The following is a 25114-nucleotide window of genomic DNA, read 5'->3' on the forward strand; positions in this document are numbered from 1 at the left end:
TGTGACGTTGAACAATAAGCTGGGAATAGAACGTTCGGAAGGCAAGTTGGTGCCACAGTGCTCAATAGAACTAATCGGAGCTGGCAGGGTGAAAAATGCCCTAAAATAAGGCCTGTTTTTGATGATTACTTTTTAACAGAAAATAACGTTGTTAAAATGTTAATTTGTCCAGCCTACTATCTCATCGGATTTCAGAGCATTCTCGTCTGAGTGTACCACAGTGCAGAATAATTACGCTCAACACCCTAGGGTGGGTAAAATGTTCAGAGTGGTCTCAACGTTAGCTTGGGTGCTTGACTGCCATTGTAAGACCAGAACGCACAAATCAACTCTACTCCTTGGCCAGAACATCCAGTGTGCGCTCCAAGAGCGAAACGGTCTGAATTTACAAACGGACAATTTTTCTCTGAATGGAAACACCATAATGTTAATCAAATCAATAAAGCAACATTTCTTCAAATCAATCCCATATACTATGTTATTACAAAAAAGGATTTAAATACTCTGGTAATGCCAATACAGAATACAATCAAATGCTTCTCAAAGATGCCCTCTGGTGGTCAAACTAGCAATAACTGGCAGTAACAGAAGAAATGGCTGAGAATTAAATGACGTGCCACAGAATGCTGCAGCAGCAGGCAGGGTGTGCCGCAGTATGACAACTTTTAAAGGAGGAACCACTGTAGGAGGAACTAATATAATTTACAATGACATAGAATAATTATATATATATATAATTTAAAGGAAGGAAGACATTCCTTTCTAATTAAACACTGCTGTGTGTGTGTGTGTGTGTGTGTGTGTGTGTGTGTGTGTGTGTGTGTGTGTGTGTGTGTGTGTGTGTGTGTGTGTGTGTGTGTGTGTGTGTGTGTGTGTGTGTGTGTGTGTGTGTGTGTGTGTGTGTGTGTGTGTGTGTGTGTGTGTGTGTGTGTGTGTGTGTGTGTGTGTGTGTGTGTGTGTGTGTGTGTGTGTGTGTGTGTGTGTGTGTGTGTGTGTGTGTGTGTGTGTGTGTGTGTGTGTGTGTGTGTGTGTGTGTGTGTGTGTGTGTGTGTGTGTGTGTGTGTGTGTGTGTGTGTGTGTGTGTGTGTGTGTGTGTGTGTGTGTGTGTGTGTGTGTGTGTGTGTGTGTGTGTGTGTGTGTGTGTGTGTGTGTGTGTGTGTGTGTGTGTGTGTGTGTGTGTGTGTGTGTGTGTGTGTGTGTGTGTGTGTGTGTGTGTGTGTGTGTGTGTGTGTGTGTGTGTGTGTGTGTGTGTGTGTGTGTGTGTGTGTGTGTGTGTGTGTGTGTGTGTGTGTGTGTGTGTGTGTGTGTGTGTGTGTGTGTGTGTGTGTGTGTGTGTGTGTGTGTGTGTGTGTGTGTGTGTGTGTGTGTGTGTGTGTGTGTGTGTGTGTGTGTGTGTGTGTGTGTGTGTGTGTGTGTGTGTGTGTGTGTGTGTGTGTGTGTGTGGTGTTTCACAATGGGAGCCAAGAGCAGCAAGGGTGAACCTTTCCCGCCTGATTCACTGACTGGACCAGGGGAAGGTCATTGCGAAAAAATGGGGCATGGATAATCTGGAACAGGTACCGCTCTGGCACAAAGTAGCAGATTTTCCCTTAAAAGGCACATTGAGTGAACTTTTATTAGCAGAATGTAGAAAGAAATTGGATAAGTTTGAGTAAAACCAAGAAAGGCAAGGCATGTCTAATAGATTGGGGTAAGTTTAGAAAGTGGGAGAGGGAAGCCAAAAAGCAGTCAGAAAGGAAAGTTAAAGGAATAAGGGTGAAATAAAGTAAAAAGAAGAAACTTACATTGCACCGTACATTTCTCACCAGTGACAAGAGATTTAGATTATGAACAAAATTGGCTTTTCGGGACCATACCGCAAGAGAGCTTATTTTGCAGTGACATGTACATTTGAAGTCGGAAGTTTACATACACTTAGGTTGGAGTCATTAAAACTTGTTTTTTAACCACTCCAAAAATGTATTGTTAACAAACTAGTTTTGGCAAGTCGGTTTAGGACATCTACTTTGTGCATGACAAGTCATTTTTCCAACAATTGTTTACAGACAGATTATTTCACTTATAATTTACTGTTTCACAATTCCAGTGGGTCAGAAGTTTACATACCCTGAGTTGACTGTGCCGTTAAACAGCTTGGAAAATTCCAGAAAATTATGTCATGGCTTTAGAAGCTTCTGATAGGCTAATTGACATCATTTGAGTCAATTGGAGTTGTACCCCTGGATGTATTTCAAAGCCTACCTTTAAAATCAGTGCTTCTTTGCTTGACATCATTGGAAAATCAAAAGAAATGTTTAGAAATCCACAAGTCTGGTTCGTCCTTGGGAGCAATTTCCATACGCCTGAAGGTACAACATTCATCTGTACAAACAATAGTACACAACTATAAACACCATGGGACCACGCAGCCGTCATACCGCTCAGGAAGGAGACGCGTTCTGTCTCCTAGAGATGAACGTACTTTGGTGCAAAAAGTGCAAATCAATCCCAGAACAACAGCAAAGGACCCTGTGAAGATGCTGGAGGAAAAAGGTAGTCCTATATCGACATAACCTGAAAGGCGCTGAGCAAGGAAAAAGCAACTGCTCCAAAACCTCCATAAAAAAGCCAGACCGGTTTGCAACTGCACATGGGGACAAAGATCGTACTTTTTGGAGAAATGTTCTCTGGTCTGATGAAACAAGAATAGAACTGTTTGGCTATAATGACCATCGTTATGTTTGGAGAAAAAAGGGGGATGCTTGCAAGCTGAAGAACACCATCCCAACCGTGAAGCTTGGGGGTGGCAGCATCATGTTGTGGGGGTGCTTTGCTGCAGGAGGACTGAATCACTTCACAATATAGATGTCGTCATGAGGCAGGAAAATTTTGTGGATATATTGAAGCAACATCTCAAGACATCAGTCAGGAAGTTAAAGCTTGGTCGCAAATGGGTCTTCCAAATGGACAATGACCCCAAGCATACTTCCAAAGTTGTGGCAAATGGCTTAAGGACAACAAAGTCAAGGTATTGGAGTGGCCATCACAAAGCCCTGCCTTCAATCCAATATAAAATGTGTGGGCAGAAAGGAAAAAGCGTGTGCGATCAAGGAGGCCTACAAACCTGACTCAGTTACACCAGCTGTCAGGAGGAATGGGCCAAAATTCATCCAACTTATTGTGGGAAGCATGTGGAAGGCTACCCAAAATATTTTACCCAAGTTAAACAATTTAAGCTACCAAATACTAATTGAGTGTATGTAAACTTCTAACTCAATGGGAATGTGAGGAAGAAATTAAAAGCTGAAATAAATCCCTCTCTACCGTTATTCTGACATTTCACATTCTTAAAATAAAGTGGTGATCCAAATTGACCTAAAACAGGGAATATTTACTAGGATTAAATGTCAGGAATTGTGAAAAATGTAGTTTAAATGTATTTGGCTAAGGTGTATGTAAATGTCTGACCTCAACTGTATAGTGGGCCCCAATTTTGCGTTTTAAGTATTACATGACTAAAGAACAGGCTATGACTAAAGAACAGGCTTTGTTGTATGTATTTAGTGACAAGGTGCCACATGTATTGATAGCTAAAACAGATGATGTTGCTTGGGAGAATACTGGTATTTGGTTGAATTCCGTCTTGCAGGTCACTGATTAAGAACTTTGAACAGATGAACCTAAATTCGCCCCCAGCATACAAACTTTGTGTGTTCCATTTTTTGGGAGCTGTACATGTTCAATAAGATGTACATGGCCTTGATAACACTAAACTAACTAAACAGATGATTTCCATGAAGAATGATTGAAGAATGAAGAATGATGATTTCCATGAAGAATGATTGTTGATTGGTCTCTCGGACTCTCTATGGGCTAAAGATAAATATGACATTGGGCAGATGAGGGGGGTTGAATCTCTTACTGTCACACCTAAGGGCATACACAGACCAAGCAGAACTTAGTATCCCCTAAGTCAGGAAGCTATCTAGTGGATTACCCCTGTTCATGCTTCATTTTCCTTCATGCTTCATACAGACTCTCCATGTAATACCCCCATTCTTCCTGTCTGAAAAGCCTCAGTTGATTGGATTTTTTGTTCAAGATCTCAGACCTGTTGACGGTGCAGTTTATCCAAGGGCTCCTGTTGTGCCAAACCCCATTACTATACTATATGCTGTGCCCGCATCGGCTAAATGGTTTTCAGTTGTTGATTTGGCTAATGTTTTTTTTTTCGCATTCCCGTCGCACCAGAATCACTGTTCGGGTTCGCGTTTACATTCTTAAACAAGCGTTGGACTTGGACCGTCTGCACCCAAAGTTACTCTGAATCTCCAGGCAGTATTTTCTGCTGCTTTGGCGCAAAATGTAGAGGGTTTCATACCCCCCGATGGGAGCATGTTAATACAGTATGTCGATGACTGGTTACTGTGTTCTGAAACCCATCAAGCTTGCGAAGTTGACACCAGAGCTCTGTTAGTGTTTCTTGCTGAAAATGGCCACAAAGTTTCAATGTAAAGGTTACAACTTGTTTCACAAACAGTTAAATACCTGGGATATGACATTACAACTAATGGTTGGAAATTGGGTTTGGAGTGTGTGACTGAAATTCTCTCGATATCACAGCCAGCTACAAAATAGCACATGATGACACTCACAGGAATGGCAGGCTATTGCAGAGCCTGGCTACCTGATTATGCTGAAGTCACTCAGAAGAAGTCACACCTGAAGGACTGCAGGCACTTGACAAATTGAAACCATTTCTAACCTCTTCTCATTGTTTAGGTTTGCCAGATCACTCTAAACCATTTCATCTGTTTGTTTGCGAGAAAAATGGTTTTATGTCAACTGTCCTCACTCTGGACCATGGTGGGTAGCAATGGTCTGTTGCTTACTATTCTAAAAGACTTGACAGTGTGATAAGAGGGTTGGTATGTTGTCTCAGGGCTGTAGTGGCTCCTACATAAGCAGTGTTAGCTTGTGCTAGCATTGTTGCAATGTGCTCATTAACTTTTTAAGTTCCTCATGGTGTCCATGCTCTTATCTCACAGGCATGGACCACCCATCTCACTCCAGCACGGTTCGTGCATTATCAGAATGTGTTGTTGACAATGTCTCATGTGACTCTTAAACGCTGTACTGTTCTTAACCCTGATACTCTTTTGCCAACTAATAATAATATAACTGACGCTGATGGGGAACCAAATGATTGTGCTGTCCTTGTGGACCAGGTCTGCAAACCCCGCCCTGACCTCTCTGACGTGCCAATACTGAATGCTGACCTGAAGCTGTTTGTTGATGGCTCTTCCCAAAAGTCACCACAGGGTGAACCATTGGTGGCCTACGCAGTCACTACTGCTGTTGATACTTTAGAGAGTGCAAAACAGCCATCACGTCTGTCAGATCAGGCTGCAGTATTGTTTGCACTGACTAGGGTGTGCATTCTAGCTAAGGATAAAACTGTTACCATTTATACTGATAGCGGATATGTGTTCGGGGTGGTGCAGGATTTTGGAACATTGGGGCAGCATCGTGGGTTCTTTCCTTCATCTGGTAAGACAATTTCACATTCTAAACTGATTGCGAACCTGTTGGAAACCATTCTCTTGCCTACATCCATTTCTGTCTGCAATGGTCAAGCTCACACTAACGCATCTGACCCTGTCTCTAAAGGACATGCTATGGCTGATATGGCTGTGAAAGCAGCTGCCATGTCTATTATTTCCCCCACTCTCCAAATAGTTTCACTTCCTGTTTCTGCTGCAAATATGTTTTCATTATAGGATGTTTCTGATCGGCAATCAGGTGCAGGGCCTGGGGAGGTGAGACAGTGGAGGAAGAAGTGTTCCTTTGACACACTGAGGAACCTCTGGCATGGGCCAAATGGCCTTCCCGTTTTACCCAGATCTTGCTTCCTCTATGTGGCTAAGTTGGCACATGGCCAAGACCATGTGTCAACGGGGGGAGTTGTAGAAATTGTACATCATTTTTGGTTTGCTCCTGGATTTTCTGTTTTGCAGGAGCAATTTTGTGCTAAGTATTTGATTTGCATGACTAACAATGCAGGCAGACCCCACTCGGAGTGTGGTGTCAGGAAGATAACCTCACACTCAACGTCAACAAAACTAAGGAGATGATTGTGGACTTCAGGAAACAGCAGAGGGAACACCCCCCTATCCACATTGATGGAACAGTAGTGGAGAGGCTAGCAAGTTTTAAGTTCCTCGGCATACACATCACAGACAAACTGAATTGGTCCACTCACACAGACAGCATCGTGAAGCCTCTTCAACCTCAGGAGGCTGAAGAAATTCAGCTTGTTACCAAAAGCACTCACAAACTTCTACAGATGCACAATCGAGAGCATCCTGGCGGGCTGTATCACCACCTGGTACGGCAACTGCTCCGCCTTCAACCGTAAGGCTCTCCAGAGGGTAGTGAGGTCTGCACAACGCATCACCGGGAGCAAACTACCTGCCCTCCAGGACACCTACATCACCCGATGTTACAGGAAGGCCATAAAGATCATCAAGGACATCAACCACCCGAGCCACTGCCTGTTCACCCCGCTATCATCCAGAAGGCGAGGTCAGTACAGGTGCATCAAAGCTGGGACAGAGAGACTGAAAAACAGCTTCTATCTCAAGGCCATCAGACTGTTAAACAGCCACCACTAACATTGAGTGGCCGCTGCCAAAACACTGACACTGACTCAACTCCAGCCACTTTAATAATGGGAATTGATGGGAAATGATGTAAATATATCACTAGCCACTTTAAACAATGCTACCTTATATAATGTTACTTACCCTACATTATTCATCTCATATGCATACGTATATACTGTACTCTATATCATCGACTGCATCCTTATGTAATACATGTATCACTAGCCACTTTAACTATGCCACTTTGTTTACATACTCATCTTATATGTATATACTGTACTTGATACCATCTACTGTATCTTGCCTATGCTGCTCTGTACCATCACTCATTCATATATCCTTATGTACATATTCTTTATCCCCTTACACTGTGTATAAGACAGTAGTTTAGGAATTGTTAGTTAGATTACTTGTTGGTTATTACTGCATTGTCGGAACTAGAAGCACAAGCATTTCGCTACACTCGCATTAACATCTGCTAACCATGTGTATGTGACAAATACATTTGATTTGATTTGAGGCAGAGGCATTCCGATGCCTATGTCAGCCGACCCAATGTCTGAAGGACCTTTTGAGCACATAATGATGGACTTCATTGAGCTTAATCTATGCCAGGGGCATAAGCACTACCTGGTTGCAGTTGATGCCTTCTCCAAATGAGTAGAAGCATTTCCTTGTAAGCATGCCAGCAATGGCTGTGGCAAAGAACCTACTAAGGGAAATCATCCCTAGGTGGGGTCTGCCATGTAAATTAACGTCAGACAACAGCTCTCATTTTTTAAATATTGTTATTCAGAACATCTCTGAAAGTTTGCAAATTGACCTGAGAACACATTGCAGTTATCATCCATCCAGTGGTGGTCTCGTAGAGAGAGCCAACCAAATACTGAGAATGAAATTGACTAAACTGATGGCTGAGACAGGATTGCCATGGGTAACAGTAATGCCTCTGATGTACACTACTGTTCAAACGTTTGGGGTCACTTAGAAATGTCCTTGTTTTTGAAAGAAAAGCACATTTTTTGTCCATTAAAATAACATCAAATTGATCAGAAATACAGTGTAGACATTGTTTATGTTGTAAATGACTATTGTAGCTGGAAACGGCAGATTGTTTATGTAATATCTACATAGGCGTACAGAGGCCCATTATCAGAAACCATCACTCCTGTGTTCCAATGGCACATTGTATTAGCTAACCCAAGTTTATCATTTTAAAAGGCTAATTGATCATTATAAAACCCTTTTGCAATTATGTTAGCACAGCTGAAAACAGTTGTTTTGATTAAGGAAGCAATACATCTGGCCTTCTTTAGACTAGTTGAGTATCTGGAGCATCAGCATTTGTTGGTTCGATTACAGGCTCAAAATGTCCAGAAACAAATGCTTCCTTCTGAAAGTCATCAGTCTGAGAAATTATTTCTCGCTATTCCATGCGGGAAATTTCCAAGAAACTGAAGATCTCGTAAAATGCTGTGTACTACTCACTTCACAGAACAGCGCAAACTGGCCCTAACCAGAATAAAAAGAGAAGTGAGAGGCCACGGTGCACAACTAAGCAAGAGGACAAGTACATTAGAGTGTCTAGTTTGAGAAACAGTTTCCTCACAAGTCCTTAACTGGCAGCTTCATTAAATAGTACCCGCAAAACACCAGTTTCAATGTCAACAGTGAAGAGGCGACTCTGGGATGCTGGCCTTCAAGGCAGAGTTGCCAAGAAAATCCACTAAGTTACTGTGCTGTACTTAACAATGTTCTGAAGTCTATTTTACCCAGGGGAAAAGCGGCTTTACCTGAATCAAAGGGATGACCACTTCAAACTTCAGCCAGGTGACTGGCTGGTCATCAAGGACCTTTGCACAGAGGTCTACGTGGGTTCACGCCAGCCACTGCAGGTGCCCCACAACCCAGACGAAGATGGTCCGTTGTAGGCAACCCCAGATGCCATGGGAGGACCAGGACTGGACTCTCATGTTGGTTGCTTTGTGGTCAGTCTTCTCATTGCAGCTTTTGTATGGACCCTGGGAGGAGCAGAACAGCCCAGAGCGAGAAGTGGCCACATTGCAACTGAAGAATACACCATCATAGTTCCATGGCGGGACTGAAATAACAGCTGCTCCAGCTCGAGCCAACGTCAGGCTCAGGACAGGAATCCTGCAAATAATTGCCGCTCCAATACAAGAAGAAGCAGGAGGTCGATGCATCCACTTGACGAGCATCACGGCCGGAATCACGAGGGAAACACTTGGTGGTCACTGCTTAATCATACACTAAAAACTGAACCGATGGTAGAAAACACCTCCTATCTATGTAGTCTTTTTCCACACTCAGCGATTTCACCATTCTTATAGTATTCAGTTGAGGCCAGCATTAACCTTTTTGGGATAGGGAGCAGCATTTTCACTTTTGGATGAATAGCGTGCCCAGACTGAACTGCCTCCTACTCTGTCCCAGATGCTAATATATGTATATTATTAGTAGTATTGGATAGAAAACACTCTGAAGTTTCTAAAACTGTTTGAATGATGTCTGAGTATAACAGAACTCATATGGCAGGCAAAAACCTGAGAAGAAATCCAAACAAGAAAACAGTGCCTATTGAAATCCCAGTGAGATATGAATGAGGATGCACTTCCTAGGGCTTCCACTAGATGGTACCGTCTTTAGAAACTGGTTTGAGGATTCTACTATAAAGGAGGGGCTCATAATAACTCTTGAGTGAGTGGTCTGGCAGAGAGACTCGGTCTCATGACGCGCGCTACCGACAGAGTTTGCTCTCGTTCCAAGGCTTTTCTTCAGACAATGAAATTCTCCGGTTGGAACCTTATTGACGATTTATGTTAAAACATCCTAAAGATTGATTGCATACCTCATTTGACTTGTTTCTACGGACTGTAACAGAACTTTTCAAGTTGTTGTCTGGAGGAAGTGCTCGCGCCTCATGAAGATGGATTACTGGGCTGAACACACTAACAACAAGTGGCTAAATGATGGGCTTTATGGAACAAATCAGTAATTTATTGTCGAACTGGGATTTCTGGGAGTGCCTTCTGATGAAGATCATCAAAGGTAAATTAATATTTATAGTGTTTTTTCTAGCTTCTGTTGATGCCAAAATGGTGGATATTCCTCTGGCTGTTTTGGGATCTGAGCGCCGTTCTCAAATTATGCTCTTTCCGTTAATTAAAAAAAAATCTGACACAGCGGTTGCATAGAGGATAAGTCTATCTTTAATTCTGTGAATAACACTTGCATATTTTATCAATGTTTATTATGAGTATTTCTGCAAAATCACTGGATGTTTTGGAATCAAAACATTACTGCACGTAACGCGCCAATGTAAACTGACATTTTTTTATATAAATATGCACATTATCAAACAAAGCATACATGTATTGTGTAACATGATGTCCTATGAGTGTCATCTGTTGAAGATCATCAAAGGTTAGTGATTAATTTTATCTATATTTCTGCTTTTTGTGACTCCTATCTTTGGCTGGAAAAAATGGCTGTGTGTGTTTTTGTGACTTGGTGGTGACCTAACATATTCATATGTTGTGCTTTTGAAATCGGACACGATGTGTAGATTAACAGGATGTTCATCTTTCATTTGCTGTATTGGACTTGTTAATGTGGGAAAGTTACATATTTCCAAAAAATATTTTTGAATTCCGTGCGCTGCCTTTTCTAGCGGAACCCCTGCCCGAGAAAGGTTAATGACACTATGTGCACTGGAAGTGCTCTTATCAAATTTAACTTCATGGGGTAAACCTTCACAGGGTAAAACTTTGGGGAAAATGCATTAATGGTGATTTTTCATTGACAAAAGATATGCGAGGCTGATTTGATTGTACACGTCGGTGTCCCAAAATTATTTTAGAACCCAGACACCGTGTACCAGAGCCTATTCTAATCCAACCCCTGCGAACCCCATTCCAAACCTGCCATTGTCACAACCCAAGTAATATCTCGATACCACAATTCAATGAATCCTATCTGGGAATGTCAACATGTGTTAATTACAGTGTCTTCCCAATAGGATGTAGCTGGATAAATGGAACATAAGCTTCCAGCATTACCTTTAAACTGAATGTGGGGTACACCACTATTCAGACAGAAATATACATTTACTCTCCACATCAATATGGCTCAGCCACAGTTACTGATCATTATTGGATCTGTGGTAATAAGGCATATCTTTATTTACCGACAAATTGGACAGGGTGCTGTGTTTTTGGTAAACTAAATATATCCATTGTTGTAATGCATAAAACCAACTCCTCCATTCCAAGCAGATTAAGATGGGTTAGAAGGAGCATTTCACAATTAAATTACGTTCCAATTGAGTCATGACGATCCTTGAAACCTGAAAGGTTTTGGCACAGGTTCATTCCTTAGTATGGGGCATCGGAGAATGCCCATGATTTAGCTTTATTATGATATCATTTTTCATCTTTGGTAAATTTAGCCATTTCAGGATTTTCAATAATAAGACCGGAATTGCAAGCCGCTTGCCTCACAGCTATACAGAATAGGGTAACACATGACATGTTGCTAGAACGGGAGGGGGGAGTGTGCAAAATTATAGGTGACCATTGCTGTACATTCATACCCCGAAGGTGAGGGTAACTTGACTATGGTAGTGGGACATCTGAAAGAGCTCAGCAGTGATCTCACAAACGAACTCCAACTAGACAATGATTGGAATCTGTTTGGATCGGTTCAGCCATTATTTGGTGTTATGAGAGATACAATATTTCATTGGTTGATTTATGGCGTAGTTATTTTTTTTCTTCAATAATGCTTATTATAATTTATGTTAAGAAATTGTACTGCAAAGCCGTTGAGAATATTCTTGCTATGCCATTACTGACCCCTGAAGGAGATGCCTCAGAACCCTATTTACCTGATTTACGACATCCGATCCTCGTTTGCTAAGTCAAACGACACCGCTGGTTCTGCTCACACTGCCCTACCCTGTGCTCTGACCTCTTTCTCCCCTCTCTCTCCAGATGAAATCTCGCGTCTTGTGACGGCCGGCCGCCCAACAACCTGCCCGCTCGACCCTATCCCCTCCTCTCTTCTCCAGACCATTTCCGGAGACCTTCTCCCTTACCTCACCTCGCTCATCAACTCATCCCTGACCGCTGGCTACGTCCCTTCCGTCTTCAAGAGAGCGAGAGTTGCACCCCTTCTGAAAAAACCTACACTCGATCCCTCCGATGTCAACAACTACAGACCAGTATCCCTTCTTTCTTTTCTCTCCAAAACTCTTGAACGTGCCGTCCTTGGCCAGCTCTCCCGCTATCTCTCTCAGAATGACCTTCTTGATCCAAATCAGTCAGGTTTCAAGACTAGTCATTCAACTGAGACTGCTCTTCTCTGTATCACGGAGGCGCTCCGCACTGCTAAAGCTAACTCTCTCTCCTCTGCTCTCATCCTTCTAGACCTATCGGCTGCCTTCGATACTGTGAACCATCAGATCCTCCTCTCCACCCTCTCCGAGTTGGGCATCTCCGGCGCGGCCCACGCTTGGATTGCGTCCTATCTGACAGGTCACTCCTACCAGGTGGCGTGGCGAGAATCTGTCTCCTCACCACGCGCTCTCACCACTGGTGTCCCCCAGGGCTCTGTTCTAGGCCCTCTCCTATTCTCGCTATACACCAAGTCACTTGGCTCTGTCATAACCTCACATGGTCTCTCCTATCATTGCTATGCAGACGACACACAATTAATCTTCTCCTTTCCCCCTTCTGATGACCAGGTGGCGAATCGCATCTCTGCATGTCTGGCAGACATATCAGTGTGGATGACGGATCACCACCTCAAGCTGAACCTCGGCAAGACGGAGCTGCTCTTCCTCCCGGGAAGGACTGCCCGTTCCATGATCTCGCCATCACGGTTGACAACTCCATTGTGTCCTCCTCCCAGAGCGCTAAGAACCTTGGCGTGATCCTGGACAACACCCTGTCGTTCTCAACTAACATCAAGGCGGTGGCCCGTTCCTGTAGGTTCATGCTCTACAACATCCGCAGAGTACGACCCTGCCTCACACAGGAAGCGGCGCAGGTCCTAATCCAGGCACTTGTCATCTCCCGTCTGGATTACTGCAACTCGCTGTGGCTGGGCTCCCTGCCTGTGCCATTAAACCCTACAACTCATCCAGAACGCCGCAGCCCGTCTGGTGTTCAACCTTCCCAAGTTCTCTCACGTCACCCCGCTCCTCCGTTCTCTCCACTGGCTTCCAGTTGAAGCTCGCATCCGCTACAAGACCATGGTGCTTGCCTACGGAGCTGTGAGGGGAACGGCACCTCAGTACCTCCAGGCTCTGATCAGGCCCTACACCCAAACAATGGCACTGCGTTCATCCACCTCTGGCCTGCTCGCCTCCCTACCACTGAGGAAGTACAGTTCCCGCTCAGCCCAGTCAAAACTGTTCGCTGCTCTGGCTCCCCAATGGTGGAACACACTCCCTCACGACGCCAGGACAGCGGAGTCAATCACCACCTTCCGGAGACACCTGAAACCCCACCTCTTTAAGGAATACCTAGGATAGGATAAAGTAATCCTTCTCACCCCCCTTAAAAGATTTAGATGCACTATTGTAAAGTGGCTGTTCCACTGGATGTCATAAGGTGAATGCACCAATTTGTAAGTCGCTCTGGATAAGAGCGTCTGCTAAATGACTTAAATGTAATGTATTTATTTCCTATGTCTGATTACATGGCGGATGAAGACGATGATAATCCATAAAACCAAGGTTAAAACATGGAGTTAATGGTGCAGCATGTCCATAGTCCATGTTCACAGTGGGGGTTATGTGAAGGGTGCTCCCAAGGTAGAGTTAAGGGCCAACCGTCATGATGACCCTGTGGCAATATGAACAGTCTCAACGAAGTGATTGCCTTGTGTGTGGTGATAAAACATGTACCAATGTTGATATTCATATGTTCTTTTCCCTATTTTTGCACTATGTGAACGTTTGAAACTTAACTTCTTGGATATAGGGGGCGCTCTTTTAATTTATGGATAAAAAAACATTCCCGTTTTAAACAAGATATTTTGTCACGAAAATATGCTCGACTATGAATATAATTGACAGCTGTGGAAAGAAAACACTCTGGCGTTTCCAAAACTGTAAAGATATTGTCTGTGAGTGCCACAGAACGAATGCTACTTATATGGCTGTGTATGGGTCACGAATGAACTTAGACTTTCTGTCGTTTCCCCAAGGTGTCGAAAGCATTGTGACGTATTTGTAGGCAAATCATTGGAAGATTGACCTTAAGAGACTACATCTACCAGGTGGCCGCTTGGTGTCCTCCGTTGCGATTATTGCGTTATCTCCAGCTGCGTGTATTTTTTGTTTGCTTCGAGGAGAAACACAGCTGCCACAAATGATTTATCATCGAATAGATATGTGAAAAACACCTTGAGGATTGATTCTAAACAACGTTTGACATGTTTCTGTCGATATTATGGAGTTAATTTGGTAAAAAGTTTGGCGTTGTAGAGACTGCATTTTCAGATTTTTTTCTTAGCCAAACGTGATTAACAAAACGGAGCGATTTCTCCTACACAAGTAATCTTTTTGGAAAAACTGAACATTTGCTATCTAACTTGAGTGTCTCCTCATTGAAAACATCCGAAGTTCTTCAAAGGTAAATTATTTTATTTGAATGCTTTTCTTGTTTTTGTGAAAATGTTGCCTGCTGAATGCTAGGCTTAATGCTATGCTAGCTATCAATATTCTTACACAAATGCTTGTGTAGCTATGGTTGAAAAGCATATTTTGAAAATCTGAGATGACAGTGTTGTTAACAAAAGGCTAAGCTTGTGAGTGAATATATTTCTTTCATTTCATTTGCGATTTTCATGAATAGTTTACGTTGCATTATGGTAATGAGCTTGAGGCTATAATTACGCTCCCGGATACGGGATTGCTCGACGCTAGAGGTTAATGACAATTATCATTTACAAATTGTTATGTGCAAAGTGTAAGAAAAGTATTTCCTTTTCCTCTTTTTCCTCATGTCAATGCTTGTTTAATGAAAATGCTTGTATGTAATTTTCTATTAGGTTGAGACTTAGTCTCAAAATGGAGGAATTGTCATGGAAAATTACATAATTTGTCATGCTATGCCATGTTTTACTGCTTAAAGAATAGTCTCGTTATATGTTAGTGTTTTTTCTAACCTGATACAAACTTGTCTTGGTGTGACTTAGTCATAAGACTGGGTGAGGGTAACTTACAGCTAAGAGACGTTTGGATGCAACCGCAGCATGTGAAATCCTGTGGGTTTACTATCTACAGAAAGTCACATGTATGGAACCTTGCAGAAAGGAGTACAATATAGAGTTTGTTGTTGTGAATGCAGTTAGACGGTTGAGCCCTCGGGCTATCAACCTCATGCAATCTTAAAGTCTGCACTGACAACTTATTACCTTTTACACACTATCTGCTGACTGCCACGTCTACAGAAAGGGTTTGTATTTTCTCTATACAAGCAGAGACCTGGCTATGTTTGTTAAGCTTTCAACTCTGAACCATTCTTGGTGATGTTGATTGCTTAATTTTTGCAAATCTTATAATAAAGTTGTTGTTGGAAGAATCTACATTCTCTCTCTTCCTCTGGAATTTCCCTGACAGGCATCACAGCAGCAGATCTGTGACCAGTTGCCACAAGAAAAGAGCAATCAGTGAAGAACAAACACCATTATAAGTACAACCTATGTTTATGTTTATTTATTTTACCTTTTGTACTTTAATTATTTGTACATCATTAAAACACTATATATAGACATAATGACATTTGAAATAGCTTTATTCTTTTTAAACTTTGTGTGTGTAATGTTCACTATTAATTATTTTTTTTTTCATTTCACCTTTGTTTATTATCTATTTCCCTTGCTTTGGCAATGTAAACATAAGTTTCCCATGCCAACAAAGCCCTTAAATTGAAATTGATTAGAGAGAGAGAGAGAGACAGACAGAAGGATATTACTCATCTACAGTGTCTGTCTCAACAAAGGGAAACCCACTGCCCTTAGCTACAGAATAAATTTACAATACTCATCTTTTCTAAACGCTGAAGTCAAACCAATGGATTCACAAAAGCAATCATTCAACTTCGATTTTTCAGTTTTGAACTGACAACTGAATAAATACATTGGAATCAGAGAAGACTGTGCAATATAAATTATATACTAACCTACCTCTAATGCAGGCACACACCCAATGCAATACGATTAGAAAACATCTATTGATTAAAAATGGGAATGAGAGTGTTAAACCAGTGTGAATAATTGATGCACCACTGCTCCTCTAACACCCAATTGATATGTTATGTAACATTAGCTATTTCTTATTTCCTGGGTCAGCAGCAGACCAGTGACATTCCCAATACATTAAAATCAGCCTGCCTCTTCCCCTGCAGCCCCATCTCACTTGCTTTCTCTCCTGCTTTCTCTATCTCTATGTTTCTCTCTCCACCCACTCTCTCTTCTCAGTGAGCTTGGCTCTGGGCGGTCTGAGTCCCACAGACCCCGGGCCCAATAGAGGGTACCTCTTTTATGCCTCGATTAAATCAACAGCGTCATTGCATCAATGATGCATAATAAATTCTGCAGTCAAACCTTTTCATTATGTAATCCAACATCTTTACTGGATATGTGCTCAACAAAAGTTCAACATTTACCTTTTGCTACCAAGTCTACACATACAGTTTGATGCACATGTTGGTTATATCCACAGAACAAAGAATGCACTGCAACTGCCTCTGCAACGCAATGCTGCAAGGCAAAGGCAGTGTTCTATGGATATTAATGTACTTCTAGTGCACCAAAATGCAATCACAATGTCGATGTGATCCAGGCGTTACCCCTCCAGTCATCAGCACAAGTCACAGTCACAGAGCCACAGATGTAGGATCTAAAATTGGGCCAGTTTGCTACAGCAGGAAAAGAATCCTCCAGCAAAAGGAAATGTGAATTATTATGTGGATCATAATAAATGGTTATCTTTGGAGAAGTTGATACATTTTTTGTAAGGGGAAATCAAGTCTGACATTTCAAAGTGGAAATTACAAACTTCAGAAGCCGTATAAACCTCAAATACACTACAAGTTTTACATTTTAGTCATGGACAAAGTGCTCTGCTTCAGTGAAAGGGTCCATAAGATACCTGCTCAGCCCAAATCCCCTTTTGGATTTGATCTGCTACCCATCTCTGACACCTGCTGGGCTGTGGCCAATAGTATGATATTTCTCTGGCTCAGAGTTAGTAGCAGTGTCCTCACCACCTTCCCCTACGGTGACCTTTTGACCCACCAGCTGGCACTGCATCATCTCTAGGCTGACTAGGGACCCAGTCTGTCTGTTCACTCACAGTAGCAATACAAAACCTGAGGTCCTTCTCCCCCTTCACTCCCCCTGTCTCCCCCACAGTCTCCCTCCTCCTCCCCCAGTCACTCACCTGCATCTCCTTGTCTCCGTACTTAGAGGTGTTCTTGCTGCCCTGGCTCTTCCTGCGTAGCTTCTTCAGTTCATCCTGACACTTCTCCAGACTCTCTCCTTTACTCTTGTGCTCCATCTGGTACTTCTTCAGAGCAGCCTGTAGGGGGAGTATAGATTCAGTTTTAAAAGCTCTACACAGAAACAAAGTTATTGAGGTGTTCTTCTTCAGGGTGATATGGGTAACCATTTTCCTTTGCATATCAGGAAGGGTTATTTACTGCCCAGATGGTTGTGAAGAACCAACCGGTTCTTCCGCTCTCCAAAATGTTTTGATTTCATTCCATGAAATGCTAAACCGTTAAAAAAGTTTCTGTAATTTTATGTTACACTACGGCTACTGTTTGCAGTAAAAGTACTTTAAACAACAGCAAGTTACTGCAATAACACAGCTGAATTATGGTGTTATTGCTGTACAAGGACAGTATGCTACTGAATGCTGATTACTTGGGACTACACTTGATTTAATGACCTGATTTAATGAACTGTCGTAAGTTCTGTAATTGTACAGGATAAGTCATATTATAAACCTCAACTGGGATTTGAACTGCTATGCCACCAAAGGAATATAAAAAGGTAAAGGGGGATACCTAGTCAGTTGTACAACTGAATGCGTTCATCTAAAATGTGTCTTCCGCATTTAACCCAAACCCTATGAATCAGAGAGGTGTGGAGGGCTGCCTTAAATTGACATCCATGTCATCGGCGCACGAGGAACAGTGGGTTAACTGCTTTGCTAAGGGGCAGAACAACAAATGTTTACTTTGTTAGCTCTGGGATTCGATCCAGCAACCTTTCGGTTATTGGCCCAATGCTCCTGCCAGGCCATGAAAAAGACTGGCCACAGATTTAACGGCAAGAATACATTTCTGCATTTTTGCTAAAAGTTCAAGAATCAAGTTCAATCTGACAACACGAACAAAACAATATTTACATGATTTCACTGTAATACTTATCCTGTAAAATTAAATATAAATAAATATAATAATGCATAATATAATAAATATAATAATTTACAAGAGTGTATTGTAACCAGCATACATCAGCATTCTGTCATTTTACAACAATAACGCCTAAATTCAACTGTAAAAATACAATATAAATTGTTCGTGTATTTTTTGTGCAACTCAGTAGCTGGTAACATAATGCCAAATTTCAGGTAGTTTTTAACAGTGTCTGCCATAAGTCCATCTGAATTATTGTATAAGTGTAACTGTAGAACCTGTAATTGGTTCTACCTGGAACCAGACGGTTTTTCATGAGAGGGTTCTAAATGGATCTCCAACGGGTTTCCCTACAGGTACAAATTAAAGGGTTCTATGGGGCACCCAAAAGGGTTCCCCCATAGGGACAAATTAAATCATTTCTACTGGTTCTAATCTTTATTAATCTCCATCAGTCCCACACACCCAGTGGTGTAGCAGGAAATTCAGGTCGCTAGCAACAGTGAGGTTATGATTTAAAATCCCAAGTGAGGTTAACTCCTAAGTAATCAGAATAAAGAAATGTACTGTCCCTTACCAGTAGCCGGGAAATATTTAACAATGTAATGAAGAACCCACTGGTTCCTGGTATAACTGTCCGCAATTATACAAATTGTTATACAAAGGGTTATCCAAAGAACCAATATCAAAAGCTTTCCCCTACAGGGACAAAATGAAAAAAAAAAAAACATGTTGGTACCAACTAGCACTTTTTTTTGTGTATACAGTCATTGGCTACCCTAAACTAGTGTTCTACCAATTCATTTATTTGTTTGGTCCCATTTCCATCCACCTGATCACCTTTTATTCACTGATTGATGCAATACAGCATAATCCAAGCGATTGGGTTGCCTGCCTGCCTGCCTTTCTGGTGGCCGCAAAACAATGTTTCCATTCTTTTATTTCTGTCTGATGCAAAAACCTAGCTGAGCGTGGCTAATTACTTTTGTCAATGTTGAATTAACAGAGCAGAGCAAGAGAAGGGCAGCATATGCCAGCATGCCAAAAACACACTCAAATGAACTGATGAGGTAAATATGAATTTCAAATAGATGCTACAGTATTATTAAATGAGTGACTCTGGTACGGATAAATAAATATAATATATAATATTTTGTGAGCATCCAGAAATGACACTTTCATTTAAAGGGATGTTTCAATGGGATGACATTCATAGTAGGCCTTTATTTATTCCCAATTCTGCAGAAGTTGTCTGGGAAAGCTTTGAAAAAGAAAGGAAAACCTCAAGAAACAAATCCAACACTTCAAATATCTCTAGAAATGTGTTTATCGCTTTAATAAAACTCAAACTTCTACATCTTTGTATTTTCCTAAAATGGGTAATAGCCAGTAATTCATGGAGTGGAAAGTAAGAGAAGAAAGTAATTCATGTCATGTAACTTTATTGCAGAGTGGTTATGATTAAAACCTGTGGGGAAGTCTCAGAAAGCTGTGGAGTGTGTCTCTAACTGATGATTTGATGAGAATGTGGATCCTATCCTGGTTCCTGCTGCTCCATAAGGAGGCCTAGCTAGCTGACTTAAAATACAATTAAAAGCACTAGTCTGCGTCAACTTGTTGTCAATGAGGCATTCACTTCAGAATACACACACCACTGACAAAAGTATATAGAGGCATTATATCAATCTGAACTAAAATTAAATGAACTCTGCTGTAATGTCATGAGAACACAGTTAGTAACTATGAATAATTATAGGTCATGATAAGCAATATTTGTAAGGGTCATCAACCTATAACCATTACCATAGAGTGAAGGTGAGAACACACTTAAAGGTATATTTAGAGGGTGCTAAACAACAAGGAGTTACTACAGTGAATGAATGGGAGACAACAATGAATGACCTTTCCTAGGAGGACACTCACATTTAGGTAGCGTGCATCCAGCTCCACCTTCTTCTCCAGCTCTGTCAGAAGCTCATTGTGGAAAGACTTCAGCTAGAGGACAGAAAGGACTCCAAAGAGTTAATGATAACATACGATACACCCAAACATCTCATCACCAACACAGGCAGGAATAGAACCTGCTTCAGGTTGTTACGTTCTCAACTTCCAAACCAGACTTGTTTGTTTTTAAAAACATTGACTAGTCTGGTTGGCTGTCAGCGTGTGTTGTGGTGTCAACATGACTTGGAGAGAGACGTTTGTCGTGACATCAAAACTAACACACTCAAAGGATTAGGGGAGGTTGTATAGCACCGGTATGTAAATTATGTCGAAATTCATGCCAATGTTGAGGTTATTTATGTGTGAACACATGCCTGTGTACTCTCAGTAAAAAAAGTGTTGTCCCCATATGAGAACTATTTGAAAAACCCTTTTGGTTCCATGTACTGTAGAACCCTTTACACAGACGGTTCTACATGGAACCCAAAATAGTTCTACATGGAACCAAAAAGGGTTCTACCTGGAACAAGACAGTGTTATCCTATGGGGACAGCCGAAGAAGCATTTTGGAACCTTTTTTTCTAAGAGTGTGTATGTTGACAATTGACTTTTGCGTCAATAGAGACAAATAGCAGAGTTATCTCCAGTCCCAGACAGGGCGGAACTGAAAACAAACTGCAAAACATCTGAATCAATGGTGCCTCTAAATAATGAAACATCCCAGATTAACACATGAGGTGGTGTCTTCAGATGACAGAGGGACTCTAATGAATAAAAACAAGAAAGTCCCATTGGCTCTGCTTTGGAGTACTGCTCTTTCTAAAGGGCCCTTAAAGTTACTGTGTCCCAAATGGTACCCTATTACTTCTAAAGTACATTCTTTTTTTACCAGAGCTTATGAGCCCTAGTCAAAAGTAGTGCACTGCACAGGGAATAGGGTGCCATTCGAGACTGAAACTGTATCAAAGCCCTTTGGTCTCTTTTCTTCTCTTTTTGTCTTAGTAGTCTGAAGCAAAGTCTGAAGCAATAATATTTTCTTAAATTCTAGAAGTTGGCTGTGTGCTGTAAGAGAAGGAACAGGCGAGATGTAAGTGTGTATAAAAACAATAGTTAAGAGGCCAGTAGTCCATTGTTTGTGTGTGCGTAGTAGAGCTCTGTTCCTTTGAATTCAAGCATTGCACAGTATCTTCATATTTTCAGGCAATGGCTTTAAAACGAGGATTAGCAAAATAATTAGTTAGCTCCTGATATAGATTGTGATTGGGTGATACTAGAGTTGAGATGCCAGAGCAAATGTAAGTGACAATAAGCCTTCATCATCCTCATCATGGTCCTGTGTTCTTCTCACCATATCTTCAAGCTGCATCTGGATCTGTCTGTGGACCTCAGCCATCTGAAAGAGTACGTCCCCTAAAGAGAGAACAGACGGGAGAGAAAATGGGGAAAAGAGAGAGAGAGAGAAAGAAAGAGACAGAATGATATTAAATATTATGTGTGTCGTTGAAAGCTACATCAACGTGCAAAAACCAGACCATGCAGCCACACAAAACACTTGGAAGACAGGTGGAGTGAGGGAGGGAGACGAGGGAGGAGAGGATGGGAATGAACAGGATGGAACATCAGTCAAGTCACGGAACTGAAAACATTGTAAACTTAAAAGAATAGAACACAAATACAAAAAGAGAAACAGAGAATGTAAGAAAATCACGAGCTAAACAAGATATCTAAAGACACAACTCTGTCTGTAAAAATAAATGAAAGTATTCATGGTAATATTAGCTCATTTTACTAGTACTGAGAACATACAGCACAAATACTCCATATATTCAGTACAAATGTGTCATATTATGAGAAAGAAATCAAATGAAACTTCCACAAATGAATGAGTACTTCTTTATACTAAGAGATAGTGCTTTGCATTAAATAAAACAACATATAAATACTTCAAACAAAAAGCAGAACCAAGAGAAAAGTTGAAAATAAAACAAACAGAAAGTAAAGGGTGATTCATGCAGCCAGGGAGATATAATGCGTGTCATTTTAAGATACCTACATGCTGCCTCTTCTGAATATGCAATGCATTGTAAAAAAAAAAGGAACAAAAAGATCTAGTTTGAGCAAAGAACGAATAGAAGGGTAAAGAACTGGAGAGACAGTGACAGATCAAACTACCCCAGAGAAACGAGACAAGACAGGTTTCCAAATAGGTTCCCCAGATAAAAGAATGAGACACATGAAAGGGTTCCACACACAAACGGTGATTGTGTTCACTCAAATATTGACTTAGCAGACATTCAAAGGGAGACGACTTATTGGAATCTATTCATTATCCATATATAAGTCAAAGAACTCTATTTTCCAATCTCACCGCACCCTCTCTATTTCTATGTAACACACTGCCCTACCCTGACATCATTTGCTGTATAATATGTGGTCAGTGGCGTTCTGAGTTCAGTAATTTAGGTTATTAAACACGTTAGAAAGGAGAAGAAGAGGTGAGGGTAGAGAGTAAAACTAAGGGGACATGATGATCCTTCCCATGTGGAACTAAAGAAGTAAGGAGAACATTCTAAGAGAACATTCTAGAGGGGGGCTTTCCATAGAATTAGGAATTAGAATACAAATTAATTTAATAGGATCTCTATGGGGCTTTCTTTTATGACATCACAGCATAGACAGGCTTATCAGGGGGTGTTGAGGTCATCAAGCTACGACTCTAAATGAGAAGGGGATTTAGGAGTAGGGGAGGTTTGGAAAGCAATTAAGGTCCCTCCTAACAAGGTTTGGACTGGATTTGACTTTTTCAAATCCACAAAAACAGCATGTTATGCAAAACTGTTACAGTGCACATAACATATGAGTTTATTGGCTTAGAGATTATATTGTTAGCTGCACAATGCACACACTTAAAAAATCTTAAACTCTTACACCCGCTGATGGCATTTTCTAAACAACACATAATATTGTATACAACCCTGATCAAGTACATTTAGGTTTAAAAAATATAAGACCTACTAACACATGCTTAGTACTGTTAGAAAGGTAAGAACTGTGGATTCTGATGGTGTCTAGGTGTGACTACTACAAATCTACAAGACTACAATGATGTGACTACTACAATTCTCTTCCTAGTAAGATAATTAAAAGTCTAGGTTTGAAATAAAATGTCAGCCATTACTGTTCACAAAGGATTTTTTTAAATAAAGTTAAAAAAGGAATGAATACAACCCTGATCAAGCATAAACAGTTCACTTTCACAGCAGCCATGTTGTATTCCTTCTCAGATATACAGTTGAAGTCGGAAATGTACATACACCTTAGCCAAATACATTTAAACTCAGTTTTTCACAATTCCTGACATTTAATCCTAGTAAAAATTCCCTGTCTTAGGTCAGTTAGGATCACTTTATTTTATTTATTACAGCTTGTATTTCTTTCATCACATTCCCAGTGGGTCAGAAGTTTACATACACTCAATTAGTATTTGGTAGAATTGCCTTTAAATTGTTTAACTTGGGTCAAACGTTTCAGGAAGCTTTCCACAAGCTTCCCACAATAAGCTGGGTGTATTTTGGCCCACAACCGTAGTCTGGCTTTTTTATGGAGGTTTTGGAGCAGTGGCTTCTACCTTGCTCAGCGGCCTTTCAGGTTATGTTGATATAGGACTCGTTTTGCTGTGGATATAGAGACTTTTGTACCTGTTTCCTACAGCATCTTCACAAGGTCCTTTACTGTTGTTCTGGGATTGATTTGCACTTTTTGCACCAAAGTACGTTCATCTCTAGGAGACAGAACGTGTCTCCTTCCTGAGTGGTATGACGGCTGCGTGGTCCCATGGTGTTAATACTTGGGACCACGCTGTACTATTTTGTACAGGTGAACATGGTACCTTCAGGCGTTTGGACATTTCTCCCAAGGATGAACCAGACTTGTGGAGGTCTACAATGATTTTCTGAGGTCTCTCTAGTCTGTGAAGGGGTTCTCAAACTTTTTGAGTCTGGTGACCCCTTTTGTGATAGGAAATTCATCAGGGACCCCCTCATAATCAGAACGCAACTTTAGTGAGAGACAAATAGCATACAATGAGTTTTAAAGACTTCAGCCGTGCATGGCTGGACGATTAACATTTAAAGGCCCGCCTCTTGGCATCGGAGAGAAAAGTTTATAGTTCTTGCAAGCCATCTGATGCATATTCAAATGTCATAAATCAGCACTGCAGAGCTCTCCCTGTCCTATGCCGTGCCTTGATTGTGTTACTGTTGATGATATCTTTAAATGTGCATGTACACCCTGGTACAGCTACTGTTGCTAGCCCCAATTCTGACTTGTGCTCTGATATCTGCTTCACTGATTTCTGCTCTCGTAAAAGCCTGGGTTTTCTGCACGTTAACACGAGAAGCATATTACCTAAAATGGATAAATTGAAAGTGTGGGTTCACAGCTCCAATCCAGATGTGTTGGTCATTACAAAGACATGGTTAAGGAAGAGTGTTTTGAATACTGATGTTAACCCTTCTGGTTATAACCGTTTTCGGCAAGACAGATCTTCCAAAGATGTGGGACTGGCAATATTTACCAAGGATCACCTTCAGTGCTCGGTTGTCTCCTTCAAGTCTTGACACCGGCCTGTACCCTACCTGCCCTAAGCTCTCTCCTGGCACCTTACACTAAGTCTGAATTTGTCCTGATAGGTGACCTAAACTGGGACATGCTTAAACCGCCTGACCAAGTCCTAAAGCAATGGGACTCCCTATAAATCTTTCTTAGATTATTACCAATCCCACAAGGTATGACTACAAACACCCAGAAAAGGCAACTCTCTGTGATGTTTTCTGTATTGCCCTTTATTTAACTAGGCAAGTCAGTTAAGAACAAATTCTTATTTTCAATGACAGCCTAGGAACAGTGGGTTCAGGGGCAGAAAGGCAGATTTCTACCTTGTCAGCCCGGGGATTCGATCTAACAACCTTTCGGTTACTAGTCCAATGCGCTAACCACTAGCCTACCTGCCGCCTGTAGCAATCACTGTTTTACAGCCTGTGTTCATAATGACTGCTCAGTGAAACGACC

General features: G+C 41.4%; 1 protein-coding gene across 4 annotated transcripts in view; it reads right to left on the bottom strand.

Moving 5' to 3' along the window:
* Nucleotides 1–25114, bottom strand: part of LOC118397586 (brain-specific angiogenesis inhibitor 1-associated protein 2-like) — a 185008-nt gene that overhangs the window by 68030 nt on the left and 91864 nt on the right. For all 4 annotated transcript variants that reach the window (XM_035792544.2, XM_035792523.2, XM_052473438.1 and 1 more), the window contains 3 exons: nt 21393–21454; nt 20024–20095; nt 17119–17256 (listed from right to left, as the gene is read on the bottom strand). In XM_035792544.2, the coding sequence (XP_035648437.1) occupies nt 17119–17256; nt 20024–20095; nt 21393–21454 (272 nt within the window). The remainder of the gene's footprint in view (nt 1–17118; nt 17257–20023; nt 20096–21392; nt 21455–25114) is intronic.

Source organism: Oncorhynchus keta, chromosome 2, assembly GCF_023373465.1.
Source record: "Oncorhynchus keta strain PuntledgeMale-10-30-2019 chromosome 2, Oket_V2, whole genome shotgun sequence".
Taxonomy (NCBI): Eukaryota; Metazoa; Chordata; class Actinopteri; order Salmoniformes; family Salmonidae; genus Oncorhynchus; species Oncorhynchus keta.